This window comes from Lampetra planeri, chromosome 30, assembly GCF_965212315.1.
Source record: "Lampetra planeri chromosome 30, kcLamPlan1.2.h2, whole genome shotgun sequence".
Lineage (NCBI taxonomy): Eukaryota > Metazoa > Chordata > Hyperoartia > Petromyzontiformes > Petromyzontidae > Lampetra > Lampetra planeri.
In genome coordinates, this window is record NC_136136.1 from 11,186,673 (window position 1) to 11,207,873 (window position 21,201).

Here is a 21,201-nt window from a genome sequence, read left to right on the forward strand (position 1 = left end):
AACCTCGGTCTGTCGATAGTGACTTCCTCTGGCACGTCCTCTTTGAAGGACATCCGTACACAATTGTGCCGCTTGGCGTGTATCGGGGTGAAGTTCCCCCCCGATCCTCCGCGCCACCGCCCTGCGCGCTCCTGGGGCCGCCCTGCCCCCACAGGTCCAGGACTTGCCTGGACAGCGTCGCTTTGGGCACCTTGCGCCTGCAGGCCCGCCGAGCTCGGTGCTTCCTCCGCCTCCTCTCCTGGGCTGGCAGACACCATTCCACTCCTCGTCGGCTCCTCTCCCTTCCTCGCCCGCTGCCACCAGGCGTCCTCCTCCGCTCGCCTCGAGGTAGATGCTCGCGCCTCGTCCCTCTCCTCTGCGGGTCTCCCTCCTCCAGGCAGTCCCACCTCACCATCCTCCGCCTCTGCAGCAGCCAACCCGGCCCGCTCACCTTGGCTCACCACCCCAGAGCGCTTGGTCGCCATGCCCCCGAGGGCCTGCGAGGCTGCCACTGGCCAGGCAGCCAGGGAGCCGAGACTTGGCACGACACCAGCAGAGATACAGAGGCACCGCACCACCCCCCCCCTCCTCATCGGGCAATTCGCCAGAATGGTGAGGCTCTGCTGTGTCTCCCGTTCTTATATAGAGCAGCAGCAGGGTGACGTCATCATTAACTCATCAAGTGCAAAGATTTGAGGGGGGAGTTATTGTAATTATATACTAGATTAGTAATCAGGCTATTGTTACGATGCGAGTTGTAGATTAGTAATCATTTGGAATGTGTTTTATTGTGATTATGCTACGCGATCTAAACCCAAAAACGTTGATTATGAATAATATTGGTTGCGAAAGCCTACGTGTTAAATTGGGATGTGGTAAGATAAAAAAAACTACATAGCCTGCTGCTGAAATTGGTTGGGTTGTAGGAAACTGACCATTAAAAGTACAGCAGTAAACAGTTGTCACTTTGCTTTATTGCCATAAAATACACATTCTTATGAACTTATATTTAGGCTTTTCCATATATTGTCACATCCATACCAACAAACCTGGATATAATTTTGCCCCACACGTCATTTCACAAGGTCTGTTCTATTCACATTAGCGTACTGAGTCATGCTCTCTTATCAAAACCAACGGGGGAGGAGACGTTAAGTGTAGTTAAAATAACTTGACAGTGCCTTTAATGGTTAACAGCTGTAGTTACACGCTTGCAGCGCCTATCAAAAATATCAACAATTCGGCTAAACAATCAGACGGCAGCGAGCCCTTTGCCATGTAACGTATGGCTAATTCAACCTATGCACATATATATACGTGAGAAATATATCCAGTGAAATATTGTGGAATTTTGATATGTGCAAAGTGAAGATAATAGTTAGGTAGGTCGTCATTTGTAGAATGCTAATTAATTTGTTGGTGACCAGCAAGAGAATAACTCTACCTCTTGTGGACCATATAAAAAATACTTCTGTATCAGTGATTCAAGAGTTATGCAATGCTTATCAAATTTAAAAACTAAAGACGATGTGTTGGCATTAACATATAAGTGTAGTCAAAGACAAAAAGGCCCTTCTATAGTAGCTTGACTTTATCTATCTTCCATGTACGATAACAGACAACACTCGGATATCAAAAACACCTACATTTAGAAAATAACAAACGGTACCCTGATAATACTCTACATCTGTTTTTTTTCACACTCCTGAAGCTCAAAAATGTAAGAGGATTGTTCACTGGATAGCTCGCATGTGATTTTCTATGGGGCAATGGTGTTTTTAAAATTGATTTTGTCGTATATTTGATGTTTTGTAATATAAAACAATCTATTACAATTATAGGGTGTAAATGGCCTAAATCTTGTCTTCATGTAAATAACGGATTGCTTGAGAAAAATAAATTTACCTGGGCAATCCACCCCAGAGTTAGCCCGTTATTTTGAAGGCACACTACATTATGTATAATCGCTACCTAAATAAAGTAATCTGTTACTTCTACATGTGGCCCTTTCTCATTACACCAGTTATACACAAGCACCTTTTCCTTATCCCTGGCTATAAACCTAGATATTTTTATATATTTAAAAGGCTCCTGTGGTGTGCTGGTCTCATGGTACAAACATTTCAAAATTAAAAAACTATACTCAACAAATAGTTTGTAAAAAAGATAATTCCTCTTGGGTACTTCACGTTCTTGGAAAATAAATGTGACATTATAAATAAAGGATTTGATTTGCGTTACCATACAAGGGTGCTTCCTTGTCTCTCTTGGCTATATATTATTTTTTTAACAATTGCATGCAATAACTTGAGACCTGTAGGATATTTTAAGAATTGTCTATGCCTATGAAAACAAGTCACATCGTAGATGCACTAAAAAATAGCATCGCAGCCGAGAACGAGCGAGGCGTTGAGGAGGACGTCCCAGTGACGAGAAAGGCAAGAATGGTGAACACGCACATCTCCGGAGGTCCATCCCTCCTGGAGCTCCCTGCGTGAACAGAACACAACGTCAGCTCATGCCTCGCCTGCATAGTAAACATTTAAAGTAATCTATACATTAAAATTAATTGTCTAGTAGGTTCAAATTTGTTTTGCTTAATCAGGTGAGAACTCAGGAGACCAGCATAATCTCATTTGCGAGAGTGACCTGGGCCACAAATATGACGAAACAAAGCAAAGTATAGCAATGAAGCAAACAGGAATTAGAACACAACTGTCTCATGAGAAATACAAATATTGCACTGATCATAATACAATTACATTATAGAAAAACATTAAACAGATAAAGGGTGAATCTTGATTTGAAGCTTTCGGGACTGCAGGAATTCATACTCTTTGGTTCTTTCGGTAAAGTCACGTAGATAGAAAAAATAACTAATAAATCACGATGTTTCGATAGCAACACAAGCCATCGTCTTTACCGAAAGAACCAAAGAGTATGAATTCCTGCAGTCACAAAAGCTTCAAATCAAGATTAAACCACCTCTACGGGGAGGATTTCCACACAACTCAGATATGACTTCAACCGAGAAGATGGATGCAAAATTTAGCAATCTTTGGAAGGACGTTAATCAACCAGGTTTCGTATTAACTGTTGTGTTGGCCGACTCTCTGAGTTGCATTATATTTCTAAGTTTGCTATTTTATTCTCTCTATAACCTTTTTCCCTCTGAAATTTCACCCCCACCCTCTCGCCCATTGCAGCAGCCCCCCCTCCCCGGATTAGCCGAAGTCACCCACCCCTACCCTCTCTGCGATTACATTTACTTGCAAATTCCATCCCTAGCCCAGCCCACTTATCCTCGGGTTGTACCCACCACAAACGTATATAACCTTTGGTTGCAGTAGCTCTCTCGCTACATTTTCTCCTCAGCAGTCCGCCTGCTGTATTGTTTCACCTGAAGACGATGGCTTGTGTTGCTATCGAAACGTCGTGATTTATCAGTTATTTTTTCTATCTACATGACTTTACCGAAATAACCAAAGAGTAAGATAAAGGGTGATTTGTACAAATATGTAAATTGACAAGGATATCCGAGTCAAATACGATTTCAAGTGACGCTATCAAAAATAAGCAACAGCTGAGCATCAAATTGTGCTTTAGATGGAAGAGAAATCAAGGACATGTTTAAAGTGATGGCATTCCAGGTGTTTGAGGCATTGACAGAGACTGAATGAGAACCATGTGAGTTTTTTTGTCTTCGGTACTGTGCACTTAGTGTTGTGTAGTGTCAAAGATTGAGGGTTTTGGTCCTGAAAAACACTGCGGATAGATAAGGGATTGAGTTACGTGTGTATTATGTATTAGAGATTAGAGATTAACTTGGCCCAATGCATCTCCCTCCGAGTTGAAGGGGAGGTGATAACCATGTCTTGAAGTAAACATCACAGTGATGAGTAGAGTAGTTTGTACGATCAAGCAGAATAAAAGTGATTTGTACAAATATGTAAATTGACAAGGATATCCGAGTCAAATACGATTTCAAGTGACGCTATCAAAATAAGCAACAGCTGAGCATCAAATTGTGCTTTAGATGGAAGAGAAATCAAGGACATGTTTAAAGTGATGGCATTCCAGGTGTTTGAGGCATTGACAGAGACTGAATGAGAACCATGTGAGTTTTTTTGTCTTCGGTACTGTGCACTTAGTGTTTTGTAGTGTCAAAGATTGAGGGTTTTGGTCCTGAAAAAACACTGCGGATAGATAAGGGATTAAATTACGTGTGTATTATGTATTCGAGATTAACTTGGCCGAATGCATCTCCCTCCGAGTTGAAGGGGAGGTAATAACCATGTCTTGAAGTAAACATCACAGTGATGAGTAGAGTAGTTTGTACGATCAAGCAGAATAAAAGTTGGCACTTCGCAAATTAATAGGTGCTTGTTATGCTAGTGGTTCTCAAAGTGTGGTACCTGGACCACCAGTGGTCTGCGACGGTCCTCCAGGTGGTCCGCGGGGCTGATGCAAATGCATAGGTTGATCTGGAAATAATGACAATTTTATACCTTTTGTTTCAGACAAATTCATATTTTACTTATATTTAATTTGAAATGAAGTTAGGTGAACTACCCTCATTAAACTACCATAGCCCTAAGATCTAAAAAAAACCTTATAGCTGCATAAAAAATTGTACGTTCCAGTAATACGATTTTGTGTATCTGGTATTTAAAGAGAAGTGAATGTGTTTTGAACCAAGAACACGGATTGGCGGGCTGGGTGGTCCGCGGAAATGTTTGCATCGGCTGAGTGTTCCACGGGCCAAAAAAGTTTGAGAAACACTGGTCTATGCTGGCTAAATGGGTTTTTTTGTCTTTGCGTGTACAATATGTGATGATGTGCGTGCAGAATGCGACTACAAATGTCAAATAACGTGCATAAAATGGTTTCCTACATTTTCCCGAAGATTATTTAATGTGAAAAATGGAGAAAATGTTTTCCCCACATGCTTGTTGTTACCTGTTGAATTGAAACGTTACCTTTTGGCGGTCTCATCGTCGCCCTTGTGGCAATCGTTCGAGATGCTTGCTGGCCTTGTTCGCCGTGTGGTGCTTGCACTCTCCTTCCACCACAAAGGGCGGGAAGCGTCCCGTACCTCTGCGCACAGGGGCCATGTCCTCCTCTCCCTTCGCTTTATTTACCTCGCACGCACTCGTGGCACCGTCTCGAGGGTGCGCGCTGCTAGCTTTGCTCTTGGCTGCGGTGCTAGAGGTGGCCGCCACTTCGTGGGTAGCATTGCTGGAGGTGACCGTGTCGTGTGGGGAGGCAGGACTTACGCTGCTCATAGTCTTATTCACTGCAGTGCTCATGGTGATGTTGGTGGTGACATTTGTCTTCGCACCCATAATGAAGTCTCCCTTGCTGGCACTATTGTCGACCGGCATCATGGTGCTGAAGGTGGCAGCAGCAATTTGTGTTTTTCCGGTGGGGTTGCCACCACGAACTTGTGTTGTGTGGGTGCTCTTCTTCACGATCGTGATTGCATTTGCGCCGATGGTAACACGAGTGCTCCTTGTGTCGGCCCCGTGACTGCCGTGTGTTGTCTTGGCCTTTTCATCATGAGGGCGAGTACTACAAATACCCTTGTCCTGTGGTTGAACAGCCGCCATGCAGGGTGGAACTTTGGTTACAGATTCTTCCTCTTTTTTCTCCATTCCACCCTCTATGGTGACGGCAGTCTCCATTGTAGTCATTCCCCTCTCTTTACTCTGCTCCTCCAAACCCTGTGATGAACTAACCAGCACCGCAGTTGCTTTACCGTTACTCGGTGTACCGTCAGCGCAAGGTACTCTTGGACTTTTGACTGAAATAATATGGGGAGGTGTTTGAATAGCCTGGATGTAACTGTTGGGTCTCGAGTACTGGCATGAATGTTGTGGTTGGGCTGGCGCATCAGCTTTGTCGACCGACGATGTTTGCAGGGCAGGTTGATCCACAGTTTGAGGTGCGGCCACGCTCAGGCCATGATCACTCTTTTCCCTACTTTGTTGTTCCACCTGTTTTGCACTTTGGTTATAACCACGTATATTATTTTGCAACACTTGCTTTGCTACAGTTTTCAGTGTCGTGACCTCTGCTGCGTCAGTCATAGATACCTTTTTTTGGCTGTTGGCTGGATTTTTTGGTGAAACAGTATAGACTCTGGCCGCAGAATTCTTGCTGGCAGAACTGTCGAGCTTTTTGTAATATATCGCCATCGAAACTACTGCAGAATGTGCCTCAGCAATAGGCTTTGGTGGCAAGAGTTTGGCTGCCCGTTTATGCACACTCACCTGATGCTGTTTATTCCTCCTGTTTTGTTTGCCAGGCTTTTTTACTAACGGATGGCTTATATTTCTGTGCCAATGCCTGTTAGCTGTGGCTGAAGGTAGCCGATTCGTGGGCTTTGGAACTGCAGCTTTGGCAGGGTCACATGTAGACTCTTGAACAAGAGGGCTTTCTTGTTTATTTTTATCAAGTCTGACCACTGGTTCCAAGTGAGATGTGACATTCTGCTGTGCCTCTGCCAACCCACCGACATCACTTGGTTCTGTCCCACCTGGCAGTTGAGTGGCCTCCGCAGACTGAATGCCGCTTGTCGGTGATATTGGCCTGCATTTTGTTAAAGGTGAAGGTTGGTTGGGTGGTGTGGTTTTTTCTCGGGCATCTCCCCTTGTGGTAGATGTATCCGCTGTGCCTTTACAGTGGGTAGAGATGGCGTCGCCTAAATGACTACTTCGGTTCACAAAGTCTGCCTTGATATCCAGCGAGGAAATAATAGCTGTGGCAGGGACAAGGGTTTCTGTCGGCGAGTGACTGGTGATTGAACTGTCTCGGCACTGACCAGGATTACAGTCAGGGTCACGGTCAGCACACGGGTGATTGTCTGACACAGCAATGAGGTCTTGGTCAGCCTTCGTGTTTCCTGGTAGAATCGAGTTCAAGATACCCATGGTGAGGGTCAACCTGGGGGTTTAATGAAAGAAAACACATCAGTGGATTTGCATACACGTACACATTTTACCAACACAGCCGAATCTACATATAAGCACACCTTTAATAAGCACAGTTGTGGTATAAGCAATGCATTATACTGGAAGGAACGAAGTGAACCAGTCTACAATAGATTATATCGTCCGTCCGTCCGTGTAGCAACATCGCCCCCTACTGCAAACACTTGGCAGGACCCTACAAAAACCTTTAGACTCAGTGAGGCTTTCCTGGCTAAACAAGTGTAACATTCCCTTATAATTCCCTGAGATAGCTTTTAATTAAAACATTTAAATTAAAAATTAACTCACAGCGGCCTAATTCCCTGAGATAGCTTTTAATTAAAACATTGAAATTACAAATTAACTCACAGCGGCCTAAAGCCTACAGCTAGGCCTAAAGCCTAGAACTAGGCCTCAAACTCTCCCTTCGTATCGTACCCCCGCGTGTGTGAAAGGGAGTTAATGTTTAACAATGTTACATTCCCTGATGTTTTTAAATAGAAACATTTTAATTTAAAGCTTTTACATAAATAATTTAAACATTTAAATTAAAAATTAACTCACAGCGGCCTAAAGCCTACAGCTAGGCCTAAAGCCTAGAACTAGGCCTCAAACTCTCCCTTCGTATCGTACCCCCGCGTGTGTGAAAGGGAGTTAATGTTTAACAATGTTACATTCCCTGATGTTTTTAAATAGAAACATTTAAATTTAAAGCTTTTACATGAATAATTAAAACATTTAAATTAAAAATTAACTCACAGCGGCCTAAAGCCTACAGCTAGGCCTAAAGCCTAGAACTAGGCCTCAAACTCTCCCTTCGTATCATACCCCCGCGTGTGTGAAAGGGAGTTAATATTTTACAATTTTACATTCCCTGATGTTTTTAAATAGAAACATTTACATTTAAAGCTTTTACATAAATAATTAAAACATTTAAATTAAAAATTAACTCACAGCGGCCTAAAGCCTAGAACTAGGCCTCAAACTCTCCCTTCGTATCGTCCGATTAGGTGTAGCAACATCGCCCCCTACTGCAAACACTTGGCAGGACCCTACAAAAACCCTTAGACTCAGTGGGGCTTTCCTGGCTAAACAAGTGTAATAATACATTATGTTTATATTCTTTGGTTATTCGTTCCTACCAGCCCACCCCGCAGGGTCCTGTTTCCACACTGGTGGTTGGGAGGGGAAATGAAATGGGAAACTTTTGATCCAAGCATGCTGCTGGGGATAAAACCATAGCTGGCCTTGCTCCCAATTGGTGTGCTTATATCATCATATAGTGCAGCTTCTGCTGTGCAGTGCCAGGTGGCATATTGCCGTCGTTATTAGGCAACAAACCGCCATGAAGTGGAGGTGACGTCACCACGGCGCTTGTGCCAGGCTAGGTGCACTTCGAGACCACGAGCTCCGCTGCATCTCTCGCCTTTAATTTTATTTTACGAGGCGCAACTATGATAGTAGGTTTTTACCCTTTTAACTGGTACAAAACTGACACCTTTATTCAAGGCATCATGTTTGCAATGACCACAACACAAGTAGTCAAAAAAGCAAACAAAAAGAAGCAACTCTGATAAGGATGATAATATGCACTGTCCTTGAAGTTGATTGGCCCACACCCGAGACGGCTTTCTTTAGAGCCTAGTCCCCATTGGTGTAGGGCCAGATGACACCAGAAGGCGTACAACTCAAACACAGTGCAATATCAGAGTATTGAGAGCTCGGGGTAAGCATTTACACTATGAGATCTCTTTTACCAGTGGCAAAATATGATAGTAGGTTTTTACCCTTTTAACTGGTACAAAACTGACACCTTTATTCAAGGCATCATGTTTGCAATGACCACAACACAAGTAGTCAAAAAAGCAAACAAAAAGAAGCAACTCTGATAAGGATGATAATATGCACTGTCCTTGAAGTTGATTGGCCCACACCCGAGACGGCTTTCTTTAGAGCCTAGTCCCCATTGGTGTAGGGCCAGATGACACCAGAAGGCGTACAACTCAAACACAGTGCAATATCAGAGTATTGAGAGCTCGGGGTAAGCATTTACACTATGAGATCTCTTTTACCAGTGGCAAAATATGATAGTAGGTTTTTACCCTTTTAACTGGTACAAAACTGACACCTTTATTCAAGGCATCATGTTTGCAATGACCACAACACAAGTAGTCAAAAAAGCAAACAAAAAGAAGCAACTCTGATAAGGATGATAATATGCACTGTCCTTGAAGTTGATTGGCCCACACCCGAGACGGCTTTCTTTAGAGCCTAGTCCCCATTGGTGTAGGGCCAGATGACACCAGAAGGCGTACAACTCAAACACAGTGCAATATCAGAGTATTGAGAGCTCGGGGTAAGCATTTACACTATGAGATCTCTTTTACCAGTGGCAAAATATGATAGTAGGTTTTTACCCTTTTAACTGGTACAAAACTGACACCTTTATTCAAGGCATCATGTTTGCAATGACCACAACACAAGTAGTCAAAAAAGCAAACAAAAAGAAGCAACTCTGATAAGGATGATAATATGCACTGTCCTTGAAGTTGATTGGCCCACACCCGAGACGGCTTTCTTTAGAGCCTAGTCCCCATTGGTGTAGGGCCAGATGACACCAGAAGGCGTACAACTCAAACACAGTGCAATATCAGAGTATTGAGAGCTCGGGGTAAGCATTTACACTATGAGATCTCTTTTACCAGTGGCAAAATATGATAGTAGGTTTTTACCCTTTTAACTGGTACAAAACTGACACCTTTATTCAAGGCATCATGTTTGCAATGACCACAACACAAGTAGTCAAAAAAGCAAACAAAAAGAAGCAACTCTGATAAGGATGATAATATGCACTGTCCTTGAAGTTGATTGGCCCACACCCGAGACGGCTTTCTTTAGAGCCTAGTCCCCATTGGTGTAGGGCCAGATGACACCAGAAGGCGTACAACTCAAACACAGTGCAATATCAGAGTATTGAGAGCTCGGGGTAAGCATTTACACTATGAGATCTCTTTTACCAGTGGCAAAATATGATAGTAGGTTTTTACCCTTTTAACTGGTACAAAACTGACACCTTTATTCAAGGCATCATGTTTGCAATGACCACAACACAAGTAGTCAAAAAAGCAAACAAAAAGAAGCAACTCTGATAAGGATGATAATATGCACTGTCCTTGAAGTTGATTGGCCCACACCCGAGACGGCTTTCTTTAGAGCCTAGTCCCCATTGGTGTAGGGCCAGATGACACCAGAAGGCGTACAACTCAAACACAGTGCAATATCAGAGTATTGAGAGCTCGGGGTAAGCATTTACACTATGAGACTACTTGTGTTGTGGTCATTGCAAACATGATGCCTTGAATAAAGGTGTCAGTTTTGTACCAGTTAAAAGGGTAAAAACCTACTATCATATTTTGCCACTGGTAAAAGAGATCTCATAGTGTAAATGCTTACCCCGAGCTCTCAATACTCTGATATTGCACTGTGTTTGAGTTGTACGCCTTCTGGTGTCATCTGGCCCTACACCAATGGGGACTAGGCTCTAAAGAAAGCCGTCTCGGGTGTGGGCCAATCAACTTCAAGGACAGTGCATATTATCATCCTTATCAGAGTTGCTTCTTTTTGTTTGCTTTTTTGACTACTTGTGTTGTGGTCATTGCAAACATGATGCCTTGAATAAAGGTGTCAGTTTTGTACCAGTTAAAAGGGTAAAAACCTACTATCATATTTTGCCACTGGTAAAAGAGATCTCATAGTGTAAATGCTTACCCCGAGCTCTCAATACTCTGATATTGCACTGTGTTTGAGTTGTACGCCTTCTGGTGTCATCTGGCCCTACACCAATGGGGACTAGGCTCTAAAGAAAGCCGTCTCGGGTGTGGGCCAATCAACTTCAAGGACAGTGCATATTATCATCCTTATCAGAGTTGCTTCTTTTTGTTTGCTTTTTTGACTACTTGTGTTGTGGTCATTGCAAACATGATGCCTTGAATAAAGGTGTCAGTTTTGTACCAGTTAAAAGGGTAAAAACCTACTATCATATTTTGCCACTGGTAAAAGAGATCTCATAGTGTAAATGCTTACCCCGAGCTCTCAATACTCTGATATTGCACTGTGTTTGAGTTGTACGCCTTCTGGTGTCATCTGGCCCTACACCAATGGGGACTAGGCTCTAAAGAAAGCCGTCTCGGGTGTGGGCCAATCAACTTCAAGGACAGTGCATATTATCATCCTTATCAGAGTTGCTTCTTTTTGTTTGCTTTTTTGACTACTTGTGTTGTGGTCATTGCAAACATGATGCCTTGAATAAAGGTGTCAGTTTTGTACCAGTTAAAAGGGTAAAAACCTACTATCATATTTTGCCACTGGTAAAAGAGATCTCATAGTGAGGCGCAACTACTTTTTCATAATGGATTAGCGAACGCTCGGTACGGTACAGTGTTAGCTCACATTGATGTTGTAAATACACGAGTCTATATGTTACTTATTTTAAAACTGTAAATACGGTGCAATTTAATCACGAGTCCGTGTACGACGCTTCACAGATGCTAATACAATCTTACTTACATTTTCCCATAGAAATTACCGCATTGTAAATGTAACTGAGGACGTTTTAAATGAGGCGCTACACAAAACTTTCCTCGCACCGCTCGACTTCGGAATTCGTTCGACTCAATGTTTGCTCTTGCAGTACGACTCATTAGTGCTGTGCGTTGCTGGCCGCTTGGCACTTGAAGGTAGCAAAGCCATTGACTACGATTTACAGGATATGTTCGTGTACAACTCGGGAGATTCGTCATACGGTACATGCCTAATATAGCAAGCAACTCTTTATTCACGCGTGCAGTCATCGAGTATCGATTTTGCTGGTAATACTGCACGCGTGAGAATCAATTGGTTTATGCCAATCATAAATCAATCGTCGATACTTTCATCGACGTTGACTCGTGATAATGGGACATGAACATAAGCGGGGAAATTCCGCCTCCTTCCCGTATCTGACCCAGGGCATTGAATAAAAACTAAAGTATGTTTCTACACCCATCAGCCGCACGGTCCTTCTGGTGGAGATTGCACAGCGGCATTGACTCAAACTCTGGGCCGGTTTCGACGTTGGGTGTCCCTCATCAGCAGCGGTGAGACTTGAAACCACCGCTGGCGACGACTACCAAGATGTATGATCTCGTAATAAGGAACCCTTTGCGGACATGGAAGACAGTTTCCATACCTGTTTAACACGTAGTAGGCTTTAGCGACCAATGTTATCATCTATAATATACGTTCTTTGGGGGGGTTAGATCGCGTAAGTATAAATGTGTCGTTAAACCCGCCACCACCCGACGCAAATCTGGCTGTTCGCCTGATGATGCTAGTTGTAATTACTGGCGAAACGTCGGACTCGGAATGTAAATGTGGATTTGCTGTCCAATACACACCATGTGTGCTGTACCAGTAACGAATTGGCACGTTCTGTTTGTGACAACCCTTACTAGTTGGCTGTGTCGGGTGGTGGCGGGTTTAACGACACATTTATATATTTACGCGATCTAACCCCCCCAAAAAACCTTGCGTTATGGAGTTCCATACTTGTCAACTCGGAAGGTTTACTCCGTAGTCTTGTACAGGGAACTTTAGTTTTCAGGTTCATAAGGCGTACAGCTGTTTCAATACGGGAAACAAAATAAATGTGTCTGTGATGAATGTTGATATTTATAGGGGCACGGTGTGACCAATAAGGTCTGAATTGGTCTGCAATAAGCTAGGGCACTGATAAAGGGTTGATAGGTATGCTGTTCACAACTATAGACTGAATCACGACATGCACAAGTTACAGTATTCAGAAACAAACATGCGCTCGCCAACAGCGCTGCCCCTCGACAGGCATGTGTTCATTCTGGAGGAATCCGACGAGCTATAAAGCTCTTTTATTACACAGATGTCCCGTAGTCTTGTTGATGCTATACTCTGTATTAAACATGTCGGTGTGTGTGTGTGTGAGGCAGTATGCATGCTGGTGTACAGGTCAACGAGATTTAGGAATCCGTTGTCGCGGTTGAATGTTTCGTTTGAATTTCCGTCGTGTAGCGCGTGCGGGTCGTCACATGTACACTTAAAGCCCTTACCAAGTGGCACAATGTATACACACAAACACACACCGTGTCAACCCATAGAGTTTACCCCGCATTCTTGTACAGGGAAACTTGGGCTTGCAGGTCCACACCGCGTACATCCGTTTCAATAGGGCACGACAAAAACACGTTTCGTCAAATCTAGATTTCGTCGACGTGTTTGTGTTTCTCGTGATGGGACTTTGTGGGATGAAGCTTGAGATTGATCAGCGGCACGGGGTGACGGCCGACGAGGTCTGAATTGTTCTGTGATAAGGTCGGGGACACTGCTAATGTGTTAACAGCTATGCACACACTTCACAAAGAGCCGACTCGCAACACAACCGCGATCCCCGCAGACTGAATCCGTCGTGTGAAGGGAGGTGGAGGCGGTCCATGTTCTCGACGGCAGTCGATTCGCTTCACCGTCGAGGGCCCGATGCGTTGCGTGTAGCGGCGAGCGGCAAGGCGAGCGACTTGCCTCTGGAGTGCGACGCTCCGTGGCCGCCGCGGGCAACGCGGAGCTCCCCGGTCTTGGGGGGAGCAAGTGGGAGGCCACGTGGGGGCCGCGTGGGGAGGTCACGTGGGGGGCCACGTGGGGGCCGCGTGGGGCCACGTGGGGGGGGGCACGTGGGGGACCACGTGGGAGGGGGGGCACGTGGGGGGCCACGTGGGGGGGGGGGGCACGCGGGGACACGCGTGGGGAGGCCACGTGGGGGGTCACGCGGGGGGGGGGCGCGGGGGGGGGGGGGGCACGTGGGGGGGGGCCACGCGGGGGGGACACGTGGGGCACCCCCCCTCTCTCTGTTACCCCCCCAACTCCACTAGTTCGATTCAACCCAGGGGCCGGCGGCAACCTGCGGGGGCTCCGGAACCGCGTGCGGCTCTTTAAAAGGTCTCAGCTTCGTGAGTTATTTTTTTTATTCAGGACCCGCCGTCTCGTATTCACCGCACGCATCGCGCGGCTCTTGTTGCTAAATCCGAAAAAAAAATGTGATTTCCTTGTTATTTTGGAAGCCGACCCCTGCAATAATAACTCATTCCCTTCATCAGCAGCAGCCTTGCTCTGAACCCAGGGGTCGGCAACAAAAATAACAAGAGACATTTTTGTGTTCGAATTTGGTATTAAAACAAACTATATTTAAAGAGACGCAATGCAAGTGGAAAAAATGTGTTACATAATGCATGTGGAAAAAGTAATATTTAAAATATTTTTTTAAACACGCTTTAATGAAATGTACCGTACTAGTGGCAACACTCCACGACTCTAGGAAGTGGCCCCGAAGCTTGCCATAACGTAAGGGACCGTGGTGATTTACAGCCAACGTCAGTTGAGCGTAGACAATTAGACCTAAGGCGAAACATAACATTAAAAATTATGTTTAAAAATATATTTTTTATTTTAATGATAGAATATAGTATTGTCATCAGTATGACATAAGTATACCAAGTTTGCAGTCGATACCATATTAGGAAGTGGGTTAAAATTGAGTTACAATATTTGAGGATTAGACAACAAAAGTGAGTTAATAGAAAGCGTGTAAAAATATTATTTAAAAAAAATCATGACAGAATATAGTATTGTCATCAGTAAGACATAAGTATACGACGTTTGCAGTCGATACCACATTGGGAAGTGGGTTAAAATTGAGTTAGAAGATTTGAGGATACAACAACAACAGAGTGAGTTAAATAAAATCGTGTAATAATAAAAGTATGTTTTACACAGCCCATCGAACAAACGGCCTTGTGGGAGCGCATCATTCAGGAGACCGGTTTTGTGTCGGGTTGCATCTTTTAACAAGGTTACATCTTTGTCGAGGACAGGGTTCGGAAATCAAAATAACAAGGAGACATTTTTTTCGAATTCAGTATTTCAACAAAAAAACTATTTCAAGAGCCACAATGCGTGTTAATTCGGTTCGGTGGTCCTAAATAAATAACCGTCACGAAGCAGTCCTTAAAGAGCCGCATGACCCCTGAGTTTGAACCCCATCATCATCAGCCTTGCTCTAACATCAGCCACGGACTCGGAATTGCCCTCCCACTGTGGTGCCACTCCGCCGTGATTTGTTTTGCTCCACCGGCCACCGTCCCGTGCCCTCGCCCAATCAGTCCCCCTGTTTGATTTTTATTTGAAGCTTTCTTGACTGCAGGAATCCATACTCTTTGGTTGTCTCGGTAAAGTCACGTAGGTATAAATTAAATCACGACGTTTCGGGCGCAACACAAGCGTCCATCATCCCATCATCCCACCTGATGATGGACGCTTGTGTTGCACCCGAAACGTCGTGATTTATTTGATCCCCCTGTTTGCTCTCTCGCCAATGCGGTTTCCGCTCTCTGCATCTCCGTGTAACCTCTACATCAGGGTTGGGGAACCTTTTTTTCTGCCAAAGGCCATTTGGATATTTATAACATCATTCGCGGGCCATACAAAATGATCAATTAAAAAATTAGCCCGTTATATTCGGTCAAATATGTAATTAACTCACCCCTAATGTGATGGCTGAAACTACTTCTCTTTGGCGAGGCGTGTGATGTTAGCTGGTATTGATGATGTTGCTACTCGCAACAGCTTTTCCAGGTTTGCTCCTAGATTTATTGAATTTCGAGGCCTTGGCAGGGCCAGACCAAATGATTTCGCGGGCCTCATGGCCCGCGGGCTGGACGTTCCCCGCCTCTGCCCTGAAACGTATGCGCCTCTCCACGCTTCGTTGCGACATTTTTGAGCTTTTATTCAGCGTCATCATTGTTCATATTTCTGATGGTTACGTCACAGATAATACGCATTAATTAAACACGCATTAGACCGCGTAGAGATGATGATGATGTTGAAATGGATGGAGTTGCCCATGTTTAAATTTGGACGAGAGCTGGTTCTGTGATTTAGGGGCTCCTCGTGGCCGGGGTGATAGGCTATGCTTCACGTGGCCTGTAATTCAGCTCTGGACGCAGCGAGGGTGGGTGGATCACACAAATGTCGTGAACACTCCCCATTGGCGTCGAGTATGTCACCATACCCTGATTTTTTTGTGTTTAGTTGTCCTTCCTCCGCACCTCGGATTAGCACGGTTGGCAACGTGGGGTGCGAAATAATGAAACATACATACCTTCGACACATTTGCATGTTGCTTTGCATCAGTTTCGGTATATTAAAAGCGCTCCTGCCAGCCTCAATTTTCCCTTATTTACCGGTATTCTATGCACCCGAAATCACAATTTCCATTAACCCCATCATCACCTTCACCCATAACCAGATCACCCAGTGCGCTGGTCTCAGAGGATAAGCAGGATTGAGTCTGGATAGTGCTTGGATGGGCGACCGCCATGCATAACAGGTGCTGTAGGATGCATCAGAGGGCTGTGTCAGCTAAATCCATTGTTGGACTTTACTATGCCCTATCATACAGTTTATGCTTTCTGCATTGAAGCATCCCCTGCGATGTGCTTTCACTCTTGTTTGATGAATGAATACAATAATGAATGAATAAAAACACTGCAATTTAAAATTAAGTAAATTTAACAATGCAAAGCATGTTTATTCGTGTAATCAAGTGTTAAGACCGTATAAAGATATAGGTAACATATCTGAAATACAATGTAAGCAGTTTTTTACTTAAAAGATAATTGCTAAGATTATGTAAATTGAAGCCATATTTTAAAAACAAAAATCAGTACTAGCAATGTCTTTACCCGTGGCACACAGCGGGAAGGGGTGCGGAGTCAGGGATGTAATGGATGGGGAGAAGAGAAAGGGACGGGAGAGGGATGAGAGAAGGAATGGGGATTGAGAGGAAAAGAATGAGAAAGGAGTTGAGGGACGGGAGCACAGGGGTCAGGAGAGGGAGGAGTACGCGGCTGCAACAGGGACTCGACGCTGCTGCTGGTGCTGCACGGAGAAGCAGCGTCTGTTTTCACAGGGGCGGTGGGGAGAGGGGAGGGGTTCAGAGTGGGGGTGGCTGCAGAAGTCACGTGATTTATGGGAGGCTTTAGCTAATTTCATACACAGAAATGTAATGTGGTTATCTAATTTTATAGTAAACAAATGCTGCCATCAACATGCAATGTAAGGATATTGAGAAACATGTGCTTAATATCACAGACAGATTTGGAAACTTCAATGTGTTCCAAAAGCTTTCGCAAATACTACATTACTCTTAGGTTAACCACAATTCATGAAAATTCAAAGTTCATGAATCACACCCTCTGAATTACTCTATGAAGCTCAAACTTGGCCATCAGATGGCTTCAAGAGAGGGAATGTCCTGAATTTCTCATTCAAATATGCCCAAAATTGACCAAGGGCCATATACTAAAAGTGAAAAATCTTTTTTTTTAACATTGTAATACGTTGTGTGTGCAGCCATTGCCTAAGATTATTAGCTTGCACTACTTATGCACCTGATGCTTAGGATCTAAGTACGGTACTGTTCTGAATATTTGTTCTGATTGAGGCATTATGGTCAATATTTTCGCACTCATTACACCCAAAGTGCTCGCCAAAAATGAACCACAATACCTTGCTGATCTCGTCAAGGAGCATAAACCATCACATGAACTCCGGTCATTCTCGCAGCAGTGGCTTTTGGCTAGCCATCGAACAAAGACGGTCACTGCATCGCGCGATTTTAGATGCGCTTTTGCGGCCGTCTGGAACGCTCTTCCAATATTAAGAAGCCACCGGACCTATGCACTTTTAAATATAGATTTAAAAATATATTTTTTTGAACTGCTTTTGTGCTTAGTGTGTTGTCCTTCCCCGCACCTCTGATTAGCACGGCTGGCTACTTAAAGAAGTTCAACATACATCAAATCTAACTCCAACCCACCCAGCCATAGCATATGTTTGTGACACTCCATCTCGTTCATTTCTGTGTTAGCTACTCCGAATTCATCAAGGCTTCTGAGGGATATACGTGGCTGGGGATTTTCCCATTTCTGCTGACAAGTGATGCCAACTTCTCTTACACTGCGGAGCCTCGCCACCATTGTCTCCGATGCCTTTACTCGGCGGCACAGGAGTCAGAAAGAAGAAGGGCAGAGGCGGCGTGTTTTGATAGCGGGGATGTTCACCCTTGCAGGTGACCGGGGTCAACACCGTGCGCGTGTTGACGTATCGGTCGCAAGAAAACCGCGCTTCTGGCCTTGCAGAGTTGAGCTGGAAGTAGGAGAAGTGAGAGTCGTTTGCCTCGGGGCCAGAGTTGGATTGGCCGGGCTCATCATCAAGCTTGCACAGTGCCACCTCGTCAGAGTGTGGCGCGTAGCTCTTCTTCACGTGAGGGAATACGGCTTCCCAATCTTTCACCTGACGAGACAATTACAGAGTGTGCCGCCACCGGTCAGACATCGAGTAAGAACATCGGTATCATCACGCACACACGATGCCTCGCGTGGCCTGCAGAGACTGCTGGAGACAGGCACTGTTATTGAGCATAAGCGATTTGTGGGGCCAGTATTATTCACTACTTTATACATTTACACCTTTTTTTACCCAGGAAAGCCTCACTGAGTCTCAAAACTATTTTTCAGGAGGTTCCTGCCACGTTCTTGCACTAGGGGGGAGGGGGGCGATGTTGCTATGTGTCAACTCAATAGAGTAATTTGCAGGTAACATTTCAGCATTGGAATGTTTTGCCAATAACAGTTACATTGTATGGTGGGTTGTTTTGAAAAAAAATTCAACTGGCCAGTATTTCTCGATGGCTGATGTTTACCAATCCATCTCAGCAGGTGCTCATGCTATTTTGTGTCCCCTAAGAGACCAGTACACACCCAGTCTTACCTTTGACTCTTTCATCCATTTCCACAAAAGGCTCTTTCCAGGGTCGGGCACAGGAGGCCAGAAATTCCTCCTTATACTGAGTGATAACAACACGTGCAGTAGGGGGATCAGAGATGCAAGATAATCACACCACCGTACATGTAATTGCAAAAAACGTATTAATAATCAAGTGCTTGGAAATATTCCACGGTACACATTAGTCATCCAAATAAGTTATACAGCTTCTCACGATTATATTTTGGGCTTTGGAGAGTTTATTATTACTCCGCTTGTTTGTCCAGGAAAGCCTTACTGAGTCTCTCAAGACTCTTTTCAGGATAGTCCTGACAAGTTTTTTACAGTAGGTGGGCAATGTTGCTGCCCTGTGTTATCCCAATTTAGTAATTTGTAGGAAATGTATCATCATTGGGATCTTTGACCAATGCCAGACACATTGTGGGTTTTTTTGTTAGCTTTGGGAAGAAACTAGAGAACCCAGAGAAAACCCATATAAACTTTGCACAGAAAGGCAGTCGATTTGGGAATCGAACCCAGGCCCTTCTTGTTTAGAGGCACAAATGTTACCACTGCGCCACCCTGACGCCCAGAGTCCTAGATTACTATATGGAACTCGGAGCTCTCCGCTCTTTACAAGGGCAAGCAGATGTTGATTTAACCTCTAATTTAGATTCAGTCCACTGTTTGGTGTGAATAGCTCATTGGTTGGGGACCCCTCGACTGGGCAAGTTTGCAAAGAGAGTAGCTGTCTGCAGTAATTTCCGTGGGAGGCTACAAAGTCGCACCTCCTGCGGCAAGAAGGATTTAGAATTATGTGGCAATACTCTTCATCAGAGTAGGCTCCAGAATGATAGGATAAATAATGCATGCACACAAACAAGGGAGATCAATCATTCACATTTTATACATGCTTATACTATACTCTTTGACTCTTTCGGGCGCAACACAAGCGTCAGTCATCACCTGATGACGGATGCTTGTGTTGCGCCCAAAACGTCGTGATTTATTTTATTTTATACCTTCGTGACTTTAAGAACCAAAGAGTATGGATTCCTACAGTCATGAAAGCTTCAAATCAAGAATGCTTATACTACATTTGGAAAAAAAATCTGGTAGATGATTTGTACAACACCCTCCAGAAATGAGCTGAATGTAACCAACAGAAAACATTTACCATGATCTTACCATGGCAACTGATAGATGGCAAAGCATATCAATGTTATAGCCACCAACGACATTCCTGCAGTAACCTTCAAGCCTGCAAAAGCACAGACAGGGACATGTCACACGTCATCGCCAGCAAAGCTATAATTGCGTCACACTGTTCAGTGTTGTGCTCAGCTGTCTCCTCATTTAAATCACGGATATTGCACAGAGACGGCAGGATGCCCGGAATTCCTCTTCACACCCGAGAGACGCGTCGTCGTTTTCCCAACCGAATTTGAGTTCTAAGGATCGGACGCATACGTGAGCTACAAACGTGTTCTGATTCTAATGCCGGCTGTAAATACCTTACAATAGAACAACAATACCTGGGTTTACATTGCACTCGTAATGTCCTGAAACATCTCGGCGCGCAGTTGTATAGCCTAGGAGACCCCCTAACAACAGCTTGTTCCTGTGTGGCTCCGAGGTGAACACAGCACCGGCCTGACGGTTGGCACCGTTCCCAGAGAGCAAACTCGGAATTATCTCTCAGCCGGCCTATATTTAGCTCGGGCGTCGGTAACCTGCGGCTCCGGAGCCGTATACGGCTCTTTCAGGAGTGCTTCGAGACGTTGTTTATTAAGGACCACCGTCTCGTAGTCACATGCTTTGCGGCTCTTGAAATATTGTTTTTTTTTACCGAATTTGAAACAAATGTCTCTTTATTTTGGTTGCCGGCCCCTGGTCTAGGTGAATGAGAAATGTGCAGGAACCTGCAACACATTTCAACATGATACCGGTACCAGAGCTCTGATGTACATCTATCCCTGCCACCCGATTCAGAATTGATGTTTGGGTCGAACCACGTAATGATCTGATCGAATTTTGTGTCGTTAAGAACCCTCCACCACCCGACACAGCCAATCAAACTAAACTGTCATGTCGTGCAGAAGCGCCTAATGTTATTGTTGTTTCAGCTGACCGGTAAGTTGAAGAACAATTCTCACATCCAAATTTGGCAATTACAGGGACCCTTTTTTCCGGTATTAAAATTAGGAAAACAATCATAGGCTTGACCCTTTCCGGCAGACTTGATGCCTTGCAATAGCTGTTGTCTATTTGGTGTTTGAACATCTTAAAACCTCCTGTGTTATTGCCGGAAAGGGTAAATACAGCAGATACGACGTTTAGTTTTAAATTATGCCTACCGTGTATT

At 44.4% G+C, this 21,201-nt stretch overlaps 1 protein-coding gene across 3 annotated transcripts in view; it reads right to left on the bottom strand.

Annotated features, from left to right (window-relative positions):
- Positions 1-16,574: 16,574 nt before the first annotated feature.
- The window catches only part of LOC144728968 (interleukin-31 receptor subunit alpha-like), a 45,856-nt gene continuing 41,229 nt past the window's right edge, over positions 16,575-21,201 (bottom strand). The window contains exons 16-19 of one of the 3 annotated variants that reach the window (XM_078608768.1): positions 20,025-20,097; positions 18,843-18,918; positions 18,134-18,365; positions 16,575-16,968 (exon numbers count right to left, since the gene is read on the bottom strand). In XM_078608768.1, coding sequence (XP_078464894.1) covers positions 16,784-16,968; positions 18,134-18,365; positions 18,843-18,918; positions 20,025-20,097 — 566 coding nt within the window. In that variant the 3' untranslated portion in view covers positions 16,575-16,783. Of the gene's footprint in view, positions 16,969-18,028; positions 18,366-18,842; positions 18,919-20,024; positions 20,098-21,201 lie in introns of those variants that run through there. The other 2 variants (XM_078608766.1, XR_013587591.1) reach the window with 2 other exon arrangements.